Source organism: Mustelus asterias, chromosome 6 (assembly GCF_964213995.1).
Source record: "Mustelus asterias chromosome 6, sMusAst1.hap1.1, whole genome shotgun sequence".
NCBI lineage: Eukaryota > Metazoa > Chordata > Chondrichthyes > Carcharhiniformes > Triakidae > Mustelus > Mustelus asterias.
In genome coordinates this window covers 71,528,278-71,544,501 of record NC_135806.1, presented here as the reverse complement: position 1 = coordinate 71,544,501, position 16,224 = coordinate 71,528,278, and the positions used below count along the sequence as shown (strand labels likewise).

General features: G+C 40.0%; 1 protein-coding gene across 3 annotated transcripts in view; it reads left to right on the top strand.

Annotated features, from left to right (window-relative positions):
• Nucleotides 1-16,224, top strand: part of pcsk5b (proprotein convertase subtilisin/kexin type 5b) — a 337,923-nt gene that overhangs the window by 131,122 nt on the left and 190,577 nt on the right. For all 3 annotated transcript variants that reach the window (XM_078214531.1, XM_078214532.1, XM_078214533.1), the window contains exon 8: nt 11,088-11,300. In XM_078214531.1, coding sequence (XP_078070657.1) covers nt 11,088-11,300 — 213 coding nt within the window. The remainder of the gene's footprint in view (nt 1-11,087; nt 11,301-16,224) is intronic.

Below are 16,224 nucleotides of genomic sequence, written 5' to 3'. Positions count from 1 at the left end.
TGCCAGACTGGCGGAGTTGTTTTCCTGGTGGCAGCCTCCTAATTTACCAACAGATGAGCTCCCAGCACTGGTGGTCCAGTCAAGGCGAGCAGCTCTGAAGACTTGACACCACAGCAAGAGAGGTGAGTGCAGCTGAAGCCAGTTGGATCTCAAGGCAGCACTTCAGTGTGGAGGCACCATAAGTTAAAAATGAAAGTTGAGAGACCAAGCAGGCAGACCCCTGGGTTTGGCACGGAAATCCCTCCAAATGGCCCACTCTGTCAGCAGGGACAGCTTTCTCTGTTCCCAAACCCCACTTTGCACCATGGAACCTTCAGCTTGGATGGTCCCCTGGACTTTCACTGGGAGGTTGCCTCAGTACCAGCAAAATGTAAGCGAGCTGTAATACTGCCCCTAATTGTTATCAACCTGACATCTGTGGTATGCACAATTTTTCTGCTTCACCTTATTCCCCATCACTTTGTCAACACGAAGCTCTGGTTTTGGTTGCCCTATTCTTTCCTCCCTCTTAGGAATGTACACCAAATGTGCCTGAAACATCTCTTTAAATAGGATTGTTTGATTACAGTTTTGCCTGCCCTTTTTGGATCTGATATGGGTAAATTAGAATTATTTTTGGCCCACTGAAATTGAAAGCATTAGAAACCTGGTACCAATAATAGTAATGAAAAGTATGGACTCCAAAGTTTTTAAAGTTTATTTATTAGTCACAAGTAAGGCTTACATTCGCACTGCAATGAAGTTACTGTGAAATTCCCCTAGTCGCCACACTCTAGCGCCTGTTTGGGTCAATGCACCTAACCAGCATGTCTTTCAAACTGAGCACCCGGAGGAAACCCGTGCAGACACGGGGAGAACGTGCAAACTCCACACAGACAGTGACCCAATTGGGAATCAAACACAGGTCCCTAGCACTGAGAGGCAGCAGTGCTAACCACTGTGCCACCGTGCCAGTGAAACCAACTGGAAAAACTTTGAAACTTAATTGTTGCAAGACTCCATATTTTTAAGGTAAATATATATTTTGTATCCTTATTATGAAATGTGTTCGTGTAGGCATATATATCTGTGTTTCTTTATGCATATGTTCATGGCTGTGGTTCACTTAAGATTCAAGTATTTAGTTGTTCATGTGCTTTTGTCCAACTTCTTAAGTGTGTTGCAACCTTGTAACTTTTATCTGTCTTTTCAGATGCACAAATGATCCTCTAATCTTGTGTAGAGTTTGACTGGTCCTAGTTATTTCAGACATGTATGACCAATTGTGAGCAATGTGCAGGTAGTAGTCTCAAAACTATTTTAAACTGCAGATACATCTGGCCATTTTTTAAATGTTGTATCTAACTAATTAAGTTATAAACAAAGTCATGGGGCACGTATTCTAAAAGTTTTGTTAGTTTTATCTTTTTGAAATGAACACTTAGGAGTTTTATGGAGAACTTGCAGTATATTTGCAGAAGTGACATGAAACTAAGTATAGGATTTATAGAAAGGAAACTTTGGTAAGAATACATTTTGGGAGGCGGAAGTTGCAGTTCAATGCCGTTTGTACGATAATCACCCTTCTAAATAAATGAATTTGCCAGACTGCTCAGGAGGTGGCAAACAGGGCTGATTACTGAACTTTGCTTGATGTCAGTTCTTTCCTCTACTTGATAAAGTAGCGATGACAGTACAGACATCTTGCATTTAAAAATATTTCTCGATGTATTTAAGAATGGTAACCTGTTGCAATTTTAATATAGTTGGAAATGGGTTTATCACAAGGTACTATCTATGAGTAATCTGATATTGTATAACTGAAAAAAGACTTTAAGAAAAAGGTACAGTGAACCATTTGTTGGTTTCATTGGAGTACTTTAGTCAATTTTTGTGCAAATGAAATATTTAGGCCTACTAGTTCCTTTGTGCCAAAAACGCTGAATTCAAGGCGCGTCCTCAAAGGTCCACAGAAGAACACAATTGGTGAAAACTCTCCGTGCTCATTAGTGTAATCTGGAAGTGTGGCCAGTTTAATGGACAGGGCTGACTTGTAGCAACATTTTTTTAAAAGCTCACATTAAAGATCACGGTCAATTTGCCCTGGATGTAATTTACACTTGGTATTCTAAGCTGCTTTGGCCAATTTTAGCCAATTTACAATAGCAGCCGCTCTGTCTTGTTTTCACTGTAAAGTGCATTCAGTGGCAAAGAATCATGCCCATTTTTATTAGGTGACATTGCACTGTTATTTAAAACTGTTTCCAAATATACATAATATCTCGGCCTTTCAACGGCCATGCAATTGTAACTATATGGTCTTCCGCTGGATTTATCCTCCTACCCAGGACAGCTCTGCAGGCGTGGTTGTGTGCCAGAGCTTCCTCCTCAGCAGTTAGAATCTAAATATTTAGCAAGACTGGGCAGCAGTGTTTGAGCTCTAAACATAAATTCCAAGGAAGCATTAGCCAGCATAAACATGTGTGTTTTGTGTTTATGCCTATAGTAAAAGCACAGCTAACTCAGTTCAAAATGCAGCAATGTTATTTTAATACACGCAAGTGCCAAATGGATAATCCATCTCCACCTCCTCCTGACGTTTCCACCATCGCCGTCTTCAGCCAATTTAATTTGATGTATACAAAATGGCTGAGCAGTAAAGACTCTGGGGCCTAATGACATCCTGGCTGCAAAGCTGAAGACCTATGCCCCAGAACTAGCTATATTCCTAGCCAAATTGCCCCAGAGCAGCCAGAACACTAACATCTACAGGGAAAAGTGGAAAATTTCCCAGTTTTATATCCATCTCAATACATTACCTCCAGTCCCATGCGCTTTAATTTTACACACTAATTTCTTATGGGAATTTGTTGAAAGCCCCCTTAAGGTCCAAATAAACCATGTCCACTAGCTCCCCCTCATCAACTCTACAAGTTACATCCTCAAAGAATTCCAGAGGATTTGTCAGGCATGATTTCTGATGCTACCACTATTTTCCGAGTACTCTGCTATAAAATCTTTGATAATGGACTCTAGAATTTTCCGCACTACCAGTGTCAGTCTGACTGGTCTATATAATTCCCTGTTTTTTCTCTTCCTTTTTAAATAGTGGGTTACATTAATTACCCTCCAACACATGGAAACTTTAAATTGGTGGCTTCTGGTGCTTGACCCTTCTGCCAGTATTCTCATTAGTATAATTTGGGATTGTGGCCAGTTTAGCAAACGGGTTTGGCAATTTCTCCCTATGTACTATGTCCAGACTCTGCATGATTTTAAACACCTTTATCAAATATCCTCTCATTTTCTCTTAAAAACTCAAGAGTACCACACAGAAAGAGGCCCTTGGGCCCATTGTGTCTATGCTGGCCATCAAGCACCTACCTATTCTAATCCCACTTTCCAGCACTTGGTCCATAGCCTTGTGTACTATAGAGCTCATCGAAATGCCTCTTAAATATGTGAGGGTTCCCGTCTCTATCATCCTTTCAGGTAGTGAGTTCCAGATTCCCACTGCCGTTTAGGTTAATTTTCTTTCCTCAAATCCCCTCTAAATCTCCTGCTTATTACCTGATATCTATGTCCCTTCGTTATTGATCCCTCTACAAAGGTGAAAAATTTCTTCCTATCTATGTCCTTCATAATTTTGTACACCTCAATCAGGGCCCCCTTCAGCCTTCTCTGCTCCAAGGAGAACAACCCCTGCCTCCCTTCATAGCTGAAATACTCCAGCAACATTCTGGTGAACCTCTTCTGCACTCTTTCCAGTGCAATCGCGTCCTTCCTTTAGCATGGTGACCAAAACTGCACTCAGTACTCTAGCTGAGGCCTAATGAGCCTTTTATACAGCTCCATCATAATCTCGCTGCTCTTATATTCTGTGCCTAGGCTAATAAAGGCAAGTATGCCATATGCCTTCTTGACCATCTTATCTACCCATCCTGCTGCCTTCATGGATCTTTGGACATGAACCCCAAGATCCCACTTGTCCTCTGTACTTCCTATCATCCTACCATTCACCTTGTATTCCCTTACCTTGTTAGTCCTCTGAAAGTGCATTACCGTACACTTTTCAGGACTAAATTCCATTTGCCATTGTTCTGCCCATCTGACCAGCCCAACTATATCGTACTGTAATCTAAAGCTTTCTTCCTGACGATTTACCACATTGCCAATTTTTGTGTCATCTGCGAACAGGAGCTTGGTATGGCTCCTGCTGTGCCCAAGACCGCAAGGAACTACAAAAGGTCGTGAATGTAGCCCAATCCATCACGCAAACCAGTCTCCCATCTATTGACTCTGTCTACACTTCCTACTGCCTCGGCAAAGCAGCCAGCATAATTAAGGACCCCACGCACCCCAGACATTCTCTCTTCCACCTTCTTCCTTCGGGAAAAAGATACAAAAGTCTGAGGTCACGTACCAACCGACTCGAGAACAGCCTCTTTCCTGCTGCCGTCAGACTTTCGAATGGACTTGTCTTGCATTAAGTTGATCTTTCTCCACACCCTAGCTATGACTGTAACACTACATTCTGCACTCTTTCGTTTCCTTCTCTATGGACGGTATGTTTTGTCTGTATAGCGCGCAAGAAACAATATTTTTCACTTAATACATGTGACAATAATAAATCAAATCAACTTAGTAGTCATACCCCCCACAATCATGTCTAGATCATTAATGTATACTACAAACAGCAAGGGACCCAGAACCAATCCTGTGGTACATATGAACACTTGTTTCCAATCACAAAAACAACCCTTTACCATCACCCTTTGCCTCCTGCCACTAGGTCAATTTTGGATCCGATTTGCCAAGTAGCCCTGGATCCCATAGGTTCTCATCACCTTGATCAGTCTCCCATATGGTACCATGTCAGAAGCCTTACTGAAGTCGATGTGGGCTGCATCAACTGCACTGCCCTCATCGACACAGAGAACAGCCCCAGTTTCTCCAATCTGTCCAGGTAAATTAAGTTCTTTGTCTCCGGAACCATTTTTGCAAATCTTTTCTGCACCCTCGAATGCCTTCACATCCTTCCTCTAATGCGGTGCCCAGAATTGGACACACTATCCTGCTGAGGCAAAGTTTTAGACAGGCTTTTCATAACTTCCTTTTGCACTCTGCCTCTATTGATAAAGCTGATGATCCTGTATGCTTTATTAACCGCTCTTCCAACCTACGCTATCTCAAACTCTCTTACCTTGAAAAGTGAACGTTTCCACTTGTGGGGTAGATCAACACCAGAGGCCATCAATATACGATTGTCACCAAGACATCAAATGGGCAATTCAAAAAAAAAAAATTATTTACTTGGAGTGGTTAGAATGTGGGATACTATATTAAATGGTATAGTTCAGGAAAATCATTTAGATGTATTTAAGGAGAAGCTGGAAAAGCATATTAGGGAGAAGGGAATTGAGGCTTATGCTTATAGTTAGATGAGGAAGGATGGGAGAAGCCGCAAGTGAAATTTAAACATTGGCATGAGCTGCTTGGGCTGAACGGTGCTTTTACATTAAATTTGGTGGTTGGAAATAGAAATTGTGCGCGTTTGCAATAGAAGGTCTCATTAGGATGATGAAATGGATTAGTTCATCCATACTGAACCTGCTGTCCCTGTCCAGCAGTGAGATACTCATGTGCTCCATTTTATTTTACATTGATCAGTGTGCTGTCCAGGTTTTGAGCTGCATAACTTCAAAACATAAACAGATCGAGAGATTATACTCTTCCGTTTTTTTTATAAATACCAAAATCAAATGCTTGAATGATAGTGTAAATGTAGTTTAGGACCATTTGTTCAAAGCCTACAACTGGAACATTTATGGAGCAAACCTAAGGTATACTGTGTTTCAGATGAAAACCAGGGACTGTACATATTTTGAACCACCCCCACATCACCTATTCACATTTATAAAACTTTTTTTTTGTACGTCTCCTTCAGCAAGTTAATTTTTTATTATGTAATCTATCACTGCATCAAACATTTGGTCACTTCTGCAACAAGTGTTCTCGAAAGCTGTTAACTTGGAAACAGAAGGGAATTTAATAGCATAAGCAATGAATAAAATATGATTATAAAAGGTGATTTAATTCTTCACAGCCTGTACCAGAAGATGGACGTGATATTTTTCTTCATTTTTGTTGCCAAATGTTATATGGATTCTGATGAATATCTTTTTTTTTAAAGGCTTGGTTACTCTGATCCCTTTAATGTCTGAAAGTTTCCATTCCATGCTAAGCAAAATAAAATTGGCATATATGGTGTCACTGCTCTATCCTTAGAACTTCCTGAATGTCTTTTTGTGTGGAAGTGGCATTATAAGTGGGCAGTGGACAGACCACCATAATGTGGTCTCCACAGACTTCCAAAAATATTTAGTGAAGTTCCCTCTGGGAGGCTTTTAGTTAAGTTTAAAATAGTGGTGGATTCAGGATAAATCTTGAATAGCCTGAGGGAGCTAGTCCAGACCATGGAGCCAGTTTGGCAAAGGGGCTGATCCCTGACATTGAAGGAGAGATTCGAGAAACTTGACTTGGTAGCCTTGAAAAAATATGTTCATGTAAAATAATCTTATACTGTATAAAACAGAATGGAAAACAAAACAGAGTTGGAAGGGATCATGAGTTTAAACTGCCAAAAGACTTGGGACTGATCTCAGGAAATTCGCCACACACCATGAAATGGCCTTGTAGATAGGACAGTGGAATCAAAAAGCCTTGAATTATTAAGGAAGATACAGATATCTGATTTGTGGAGGGGAACTCTGGGTTATTTCTGAAAGAATGAGCTAAAGTTGGGATGAAGAGCCTCTCTCAGCTGTAAAGATCACGTGAACAAATGGGCCTTTCTTTAAATAAAGAGCTTAAGTTTGTTGGAGGGGAGTGACATGTTTGAAAATATATACAAGTTAATTATATATAATGAATTTCAGTTTCCGTGTAGTGCTTTTAAGGTGCTCAAAAGCTAATTGAGTTTTATTTAAAAAGTAAACACTACCCCAGAATAACTGAGTCTCAAAAAAATGTACAGCTGAAAATTGACTGTACATAAAGGGCTATCACAGAAACCACTTCCTTAAGACAACTGAATAACTTAAAAGGAACAAAAAAAAAGCAGGAAGCACTCTGCAGGTTAGGAAGATCTGTGGAGAGATTTATTGCACATTTCCAGCATCCTCAGTTATTTTGCTTTTGAATAAATTAAATTCATCTTTATTTATTTAATTACACTGCAGGACTTTCATTGGTGTTTTGGGGTCACAAGGAACAAAACAATTACAGCACAGGAACAGGCCCTTCGGCCCTCTAAGCCTGCACCGACCATGCTGCCTGACCTGAGCTAAAACCCCCTGCCCTTCCGGGGACCATATCCCTCCATTCCCATCCTATTCATGTATTTGTCAAGACACCCCTTAGAAGTCACTATTGTATCTGCTTCCACTACCTCCCCTGGCAGCGAGTTCCAGGCACCCACCACCCTCTGTCTAAAAAAAACTTGTTCTATAATTCAGTTTATTTTTCTGTGCAAACTAACCCGATGGTCCTACATATGATGGACGAAAAGTAGTGATTACAATGGATGTGCCAAGAGATGTGGACTTGTCATAATTTAAGCTGCAGTGTAAAGGTGCAGCTTTTGTAGTAGCGGAATTAAAAACCACTGCAGAAGTGGAGTCTGGTACAAAGTTCATTTCTGGATGATCGGAGACATGTAGCACCACTCTTTCCCCCACCCCATCTTACATTGTTGTTCTTGATATTTCGCTGGTACGTTTTCTAGCATTTTAAAGAGTAATATAATGCTTTGTTCTGAAAATTTCTCTTGTACAGTGCATATATTTTAGAGAAATATATGTCACAAATGTGGTCAGTACAGACTCGATGGGCCAAATGGCCTCCTCCTGTACTTTAGGGATTCTATGAAATGATAAGAAGGTAATATTTAGAAAACAAGTGGTTAGCTGAGGGAGAAAGTAATGACCTGGAAGTCCACTTAATGCATCCAAAAAAGATGAAAGCAATATAACCTCTTGATGTAAAAAACATTGATGTAAGAACACCATGTTCTAAACAAAAACGGAAAAGGCTGGAAGCACTCAGCAGGTCGAGCAGCATCTGTGGAAACAGAAACAGAGCTAATGGCCGGAATTTTACTGGCACGCCTGCCCCAATTCCGGGGGCGGGCATGGTTCAAAGAGCGACATTCTTTGTTGGCCTTGGGCAGGATTGTACGAACCTCAGGGGGACGTGCCAGTAAACTTCCGCCCAAAGTTTCAGGTCTGTGACATTCTATCAACTGAAGAGTAGAGAACTTGGCAAAAGCTCCATGAGACTGAAGGTTTGGGAGAGTGAAACATGTGTGTGATCAGACTATAAATAGTGATTCCATTGATGCCAAAGTGATGATGAAAAGAACTTTGGAAAGCAATAAGCCCAGCTTGCACTAACACCAATATCAGGCACAACACCCTCCCCATAAACCGATTGGTGCCAAAGGAATACCCTGCGTTCTACCTGGAGGGACATCATCCTGGAACAGTACAGCTGTTTTTCTAGCAAACTGAGGCTGAAAAAATGAAAGTATGGTTAACGGTCCTTCTAACGACCAATTTACTGTCTTTAAACCATGGCAAGTTTCAAATATGTTGCTGTTTTTTTAAGAAATAATTTTTTTTTAAAGGAATTGTAGAGATTTGTAAATCATCATTGGAGTGAAGCTGGTCTTGATGTTTTCTGTTTCACAGAAAGATACCGAACTGCAGCTTGTGCCCAAATGAGTCCTTAGCAGTGCAACAACTTACTTGTTGTTAAATAGGGTTGTTTTTTTAATATTAAAGGTTCTTGGGGTAAAAGTTCTATATTATTCTTAGCAGTGCTGGGGAGTAGAAATAGTTAAAAATACCACCAGTTATTTATGTTCAATGCAGCGGTAGACTGGAAGGAATGCCTGCACTAAATTGGGATGAAAGGGCTTGTCACTGTGCCTGCTCTGCTGAAGGTGTAGATCGCTATTTTGTTACAAGCTTTGCTGATGCACAAATTGTGTTTTGCAGAATGACAGCTTGGCAGTGCCTGAGTAAAACAAAGCATTTCAACAATGTGACAGCCATAAACATTCTACTGTCAGGAATAATAAGATACATGAGAATGCTTGCACTCCTCGGGCATCACCAAGTCACTGTACCTTAAATTAGAGCCAGTAATTCGACCACCTACTGCACTGGGTGTCAGTTCCATTATCCACAGTTCATTCCAAATGATTCCATTGCCAATAGAGCAGCCTCAGCATCATTGGATTATGTATTTTTGACCAACAGCATTTTGGGTTTTTTCCCCATGTTACCTCCAAATCTTGTTTGCTATGGGAATGATAGCAAAAAAAAAGACCTCAAGGAATGGAAAAACTTTGCCAAGGTGCATCTAGAATGTATTCATTCAGGAAGTCCTGTCTGCATGCATCCATCTATCTGTCTTGTTTGTATATTTATCTATTGTGTCTGCCAATGAATTTTATACTTGTGGCATTGAATTTTTTTAAATAAATGTTTATAAATGATTCACAGTTGTAGGGATTTTTTTAAATCCCTACAATTCTAAATCATTTCTAAACGTTCCAAAAATCTACCTGATCAGTAGCAACAATTTGACTTCCAAATCTGCCTTCTGATCAAAAGCTACCACCTCTTTGGATGTTGTGTCCAAATAGATCTGCAGTGGGTTCAGCAATAAATAGTAATGAGCTTTTAAATGAATATTATTTGTACTTTGTGTTTATAGACTTCTAGTTTCAATTGTTTATGTGCTTGAGAATAAAATGTCATCTATTATAGATGGTGGAATGTATGCATAAATAATGGCTTAGAATAGACATTTTTTGTTAATGATTCTGGTGTGGAGTATAGTTTTTTCAAGTGCATGTCATTTTAATCTATTATGGCAAATGTTCATGCAAACTACATTTGTAGCCTTTTCGTAATTTCTTGTTTGTACCAGTCAGCTATGGCCTTTTGTGAGCATACTGTAAAACTTAAGATTTAATTGTCACAGATGTACAGTTTTCCTTCTCAGTGTGGTGCACCTACTTATGTAAAATTAGTTATTGGACATGAAGTTAAATGTTGGACTGTCACAGCAATGTGTAACTCTTCATTGTTTGATGTTGTACAATGAAGTTTGTACAGTACAGAAATGCCACTGATCTTTAAAAACTGAAAAGGCTGGAAGCGTTCAGTAGATCCTACAGAGAGCACAGGAGTTGATGTTTTGAGTGCAGACCATTCTTCAAAAGCAATTTTTACAAAGTTCACCCTATGCACCTGTTCTCTCCACAGGTGCAGACTGATCAGAATATTTCTTGCACTTAAGAGTTATGAAGTCAAAAAAGCACCAAAGGAGACCATTCAGCCTATCAAATCCATGCTAAAACCTTTGTAGATTAGTTCAGTCAGTTCCAATACCCTGCTTTAGCTCTGTCGCCCTGCAAATTTGTTTCCCTCAAGTGCCCATCTAATTTTCTTCTGAAATTGTTCTTCATCTCTTTTCTCCCCCCACCTTCTTAAGCAGCGAGTTCAAGGTTGTTACCACCTGCTATGTGGGGGGAAGACAATACTTCATGCCCCGCTGCATCTTTTGCCTAAAAGCTTAAATCTGTGTCCCCCTAGTCTATTTGTATCATCAGCTAATAGGAACTGCATGCTTTGTCTAAGGTATACCTTATCTAAACCTGTTATAATCTTGTCCAGCTCCTTCCAGGTTCCTTATTCCATCATTGCATTAATTTTGGGTCCATTCTTTTAAATGGGGAAAGTGGCAAAGTATTTGCAATGATGGTCGGATTTTTTTAAAAACAAAAGATACATGAGTTAATTGCAGAAGTGCTGTCATAAGAAAAAAATGTAGACCTCTTATGATCTGCCAATATATGAAGAACTGTTGATACACCAGCACCTTAAATCTTGATTAGTTGAGATGGTAGTCTTGACCATTTCTCTCCTGTCAAGTTAGAATGTTTCTGAATAGACGAAAACATTTTTCCTTTATGAATTAAACAACTCCTAAAGTGCTTAAAAATATAACTTGCTGCAATATTTTTATCTTAACAGGGCCGTGGGGGTTTGGGCTCCATCTACGTATGGGCATCTGGTAATGGTGGCCGTAGCCGAGATCATTGTTCCTGTGATGGTTATACCAACAGCATCTACACAATCTCCATCAGTAGTACAGCCGAGAGTGGGAAGAAGCCTTGGTACTTGGAGGAATGCTCATCAACCCTTGCTACTACATATAGTAGTGGGGAGTCTTATGATAGAAAAATAGTAAGTTTCCTTTCCTTCCCTTGTCCTATTCCCACATGCATTTCCCCAAAATGTACTTATTTGAAGTATGAACATAGCTTTGAAGATCGCTGTCTTGAACCAAAATGATCTGTCGTAAATAGTCTTGTGGGGAATTATAATTCATTCAGAGCAGGATGGATTCAGAATATGGGGTACATTTTATCTATGGAATAGCTGACCAGCAAAATGCATTGGCTGGCCACCTGGTATTGCCAGAGGGAAGCATTGTCTTTTCTGAGAGCTGAGCTTCATTATCAAGCTGACAGCAGGCTTCAGAGCAGCACATCTGACAGATCAGAGGCCAACCTAGCCAGCAGCACTCATCTAATTTTGGCTTCCTGAATGTTCCTGATTTTAATCGCTCCACAAATAGTGGCCATGCCTTCAGCTGCCTTCAGGTCCTAAACTCTGGAATTCTCCCTGCACCCACCGCCTTTCCCCCGCTTCCCCCACCCCTGCCACACACATATACTCACAACTTCTCTGCTTCTCTACTTCTATTTTCTCCTTTAAAACACACTATAAAATCTACCGATTTTGACCATGCTTTTGGTCATCTGCCCTAACATTATCTTACGTGCCATACAGGCTGGAATTTTACCGATTCCAGGGCAGGCGAGGCTCACAGAACGAAATTCTCCGTAGGCCTCGGGCAGGATTTTACGAGCCTCGTCTGGGTTAGTTTATTCGGGCCAAGGCAGCGTTAAAGTTAGTTTCATAGAGACTTTAGGGCAATCCTCGAGGATTGGTAACCCTACATTCTCTGCCCAAGCCTGACACGGCAACATTGGCCATTTAGGCAAGGTCGTAAAATCCCGCGCACAGTGTTAAATTTTGCTCTCCATTACCCCTGTCAAGCACCTTGGGACCAGCGTCTTATTGCATGAAAGACACTGTAAGTACAAGTTATTGTTTTCTGTGGTGATCTTAAAATTTGTTTTTTAGTTACTTATCAATTGGTGGAACCATTTTTCACTATTTCACCTTGACATCCTCCTCTGTTTTGAACATCTCAGGATCATCCATCATTTAAATACTGCTAGAAAACTTGTAAAACATGAAATTTTTAAAGAAGTATTACATTTGTGACATAAAGTATCACATTTCTGTAGCACTTTATCACTACATTGATGCCTCAGAAGTGGTTTTGCACAATGAGTTAATTTTGGAGAGTAGTGAAGTGTGATTTCGAATGGTCACAACACATGAGTTCTCTTGGCCCTTTGTGATGGTGCTGGCTCTCTGCAAGACCAACTAAGCTAATTCCACTCCCCTTTTCCTGTAACCCTGCAAATGTTATCTTTTAAGGTGCTTATCGAATTTCCTTTTGAAAGCAATAACAATTTCCAAATAATGATTCAATAACAAAACATCCAGTGTTGGCAGTAGCAACAGGAATTATGAAATCTGATTTTTAGGAAGGTTCAAAATCATTCCAAAATGAACAAGATTTATAGATCACTCTGTGCAAGAATGCATGAGAAGAGTTTCTAATTAAGCTGGGCTGGAGCAAGTTTCATCTTGCATCGGGATGAAAATACATGAGGCCAGAACTAACCCTCAAGTGTATTTGCTGAGATGTTACGAACAGTTTCTTTGGAAGATTGTTTTTCTTTTAGTTTATTTTTGCCCATTTTCTCATGGCAGCATTAACTTACTGCTTTGATACAGTCCTGCTTGACCCTTGTTGCCCTCCAGTCTCACCTAAGTGGCCAATGTTGCTGTGTCAGGCTTGGGCAGAGAATGTAGGGTTACCAGCCCTCTAGGATTGCCCTAAAGTCTCCATGAAGCTAACTTTAACGCTGCCTTTGGCCTGAATAAACTAACCCAGCATAGACTGGAAAATCAAAGCTGTAACCTTTCTCTAGCAATTGGCCTTTACCAGCTGGGCCACCAGACAGCTCACCATTTTAATGTTGCAATAGCTACTGTATGCATATTATATTAATCTTTCCCCGAAACATATATTATTGAACCTATTTCAGGCTCTAATACACTAGTAGATTTGTTGAATTCAGGTCTGAATGAGAACTTTTTGAGATCAGCCCAGCAGGTTGTTACTATTGAACTTGGTCTGCATATGCTGGCTGTATTGCACATTACCTAGTTACTAGAGCACATCTCAGTGGAAATCGGGCTTAGTCCTGGAGTTGATCATTCAATAAAGTTCACTTGGATTGTCATGCTTGCCTATCACAATGTGAAGGCCTAGATGAGGAGTCAGACGACACCAGGTTATAGTCCAACAGGTTTATTTGAAATCACAAGCTTTCGGAGTGCTGCTCCTTTGTCAATTCACCTCATGAACTTAAATCTGGTATAAAATTGTAAATCTGCAGGTTGAGATGGCAGCATTGATGGACCATAGAATCCATAGAAATGGACATAGAATCATATAGAACAGGAGGACACTGTTTAGCCCACAATGCTTATCCCTGGTCCTTGAAAGAGCTTTACAATGAGTTGAACTTCCCTGCTTTCCCCATTGTTAAATCTTAAATGTGTTCCTTGGTTGCCAACCCACCGACCAGTTGAAAATGTTCCTTCCTATCCATGCTATCAAGGTTGTTCAGTATTTTGAACACCTCTATTAAACCTCCCCTAAACGTCTTTGCTCTTAAGAGGATAATCTTAAGTTTCTGCATAAAACTCTGGTACCATTCTACTAAATCACCTGTGCACACTTTCCAAGATCTTGACATGCAGATTAATCTAACTTTCTAGTTTTTTTCTTGGACCTGCAACAGCTGATGAGGGAGCAAAACAACTTGACTTTGTCTTCAGCAATATACCTGTCACAGATTATTTGTCCACTGCAGTATTCCTTGTGAAGTCAAAATCTCATCATGTTGCTAAAGCCATCTTCTGTTGTTTAATAAAGTATTTGTCTTCAGCCTAAGTGAGAAAGAAAGAGGACAGATTTAGCAATGCAAAACTGAGTATCTGTAAACTTCTTCTTAGCAGGGGAATTGTATGCCAACACAATCTGTAACCTTTTGGCCACAATCAACCATTATAGCATGTTTGGAAACCAACACTGATTCAGTGGAGAGTACTGAAGCAAGTGCTGTATCTAGCATGTTTTAGAATGAAGTACTAATCAAGTGAAGCTGGCTGAAAAGTTACCGACATATTAAACCCCAAATGCAACAGAATTGACCAGTCCCACAAACAAAAGTTCAGAACTAAACTTTGTCACTTTACCACATCCCACCACAATTCGCAGTGAAAAATTGAAGGAGGAAACCCCACAAGTATCCCACGCTCAAGAATGTTTGAACCCAATATATGAACACATGAGTCACGCTCAACATATTTGCACAATTTTGAACTGGGCAATCGCATTCAGCATTTTGCAAGGTTCTCCACAATCAGATATCAGTATCGAACCTAGTCAGTTCATTCTATCTGATATTAAGAAGTGGCTTAGCATACTGGTTGTGAAATAGGCTATGATTTGGATCGATCCCTCTAGTCCCATTTGGAAAAATGGGCATCAAGAATCTGGCACCGTTAGTTATCCGATTAAACTGGTTAGAACACAATGTATTTGTAGGTAGATGCTTGCTTTTAAAAGTCACACTTGTGGATAGTGAAACAATAGTGAAACCTTAGCTCATATTTAAGAAATATTCAATTTTCTTAAAATTTACAATCCTACCTCATAAGCTGTTATGTTCTTTATATAATGTTAACCTTTGATTTTGTTGCAATCCCAGTTGATATAACTGGACAGGAAGATCCCAGAATGGTATCCTGGCTCAAAAGACTGTAACCTTTACATTTTTTTAGGAAATGTGGAAGAATAGAGAGTCACAAGACTGCTAATTCGTTTTTAACAACAAAAACACATTTAATAAACATGAAAACCTTGATTATGATACAATACTCCTTTCATCCCCATTTAGCCTCACAAATATACACAGATGTTAAGGTTAACACATGTTACAAAGTATATTTTAGGCTATAAACAGTCCCTTAAAATCACAAGTTGGCTGTTGTCAGGCGCGTTCCACTTTGAACCCGAGTGGATTTCTCCTCAAAATCCCCCCAGATGATTCTTATACCATGAGCCACCTTTCTCACTGAACTCCGACTTCCACACAAGTGATTTCAAGTTCCACTTTCAAAATGGCACATTTTAAAATCTTCTATTAAATAATGCTTTCCCTTAGTTGCTTCCATCGACAATTCACTTCCAGGTTGTACATCACCTTCAGGATTCCTTTGTCTTGACTGTATACAAACTCTTCATAATTGCTTTAACTGTTAATTTCAAGGCTGTATTAAGATGGCATCAAACCTTTGATCTCTGAAGGCTGCTTTGCACATTTTATCAGCTTTTGCCTTGAATTCTCTTGAACAGTATCTGTTCAACTTCTCTTCTTGGTCTCTGTTCTCTTAATTGCAATCTTCCAAGATATTCTTTCTGTTCCAATTCCCTGGTTGTCTGGACTTTATCTGGTCCTTTGGAAAATCTGTCTTGAATGCCGCCCCCTTGTCCTGTCCAACTTTTTTTTCCTGAAGAGTTGAGAGATGTTCACTCCTGCAGTCTATTTGCAACTGCAAATGAATTCCACTAAAACTAAACTCAGAAGACTTCCTACCTTTAAAGGTCCCCTGGTTGCTAAGCAATGACCTCATTCACTGACAGAGAGTCATCCAGACTTGAAACTTTAGTTCTGTTCTCTCTCTACAGATGCTGTCAGACCTGCTGAGATTTTCTAGCATTTTCTGGCTTTGACCTCCTGCTTCTGCTAGATTTATTTACGCTTCATGCTGTTATTTCTCGCATAAGCATAATAGAAACACAGTTTGAATTGAAAGCAAACCCCCCACACATACAATCGCCTTTGTCCAGCAGGGATGTAACTGTTTACCCTTCCTTACACAGAAACTCTAA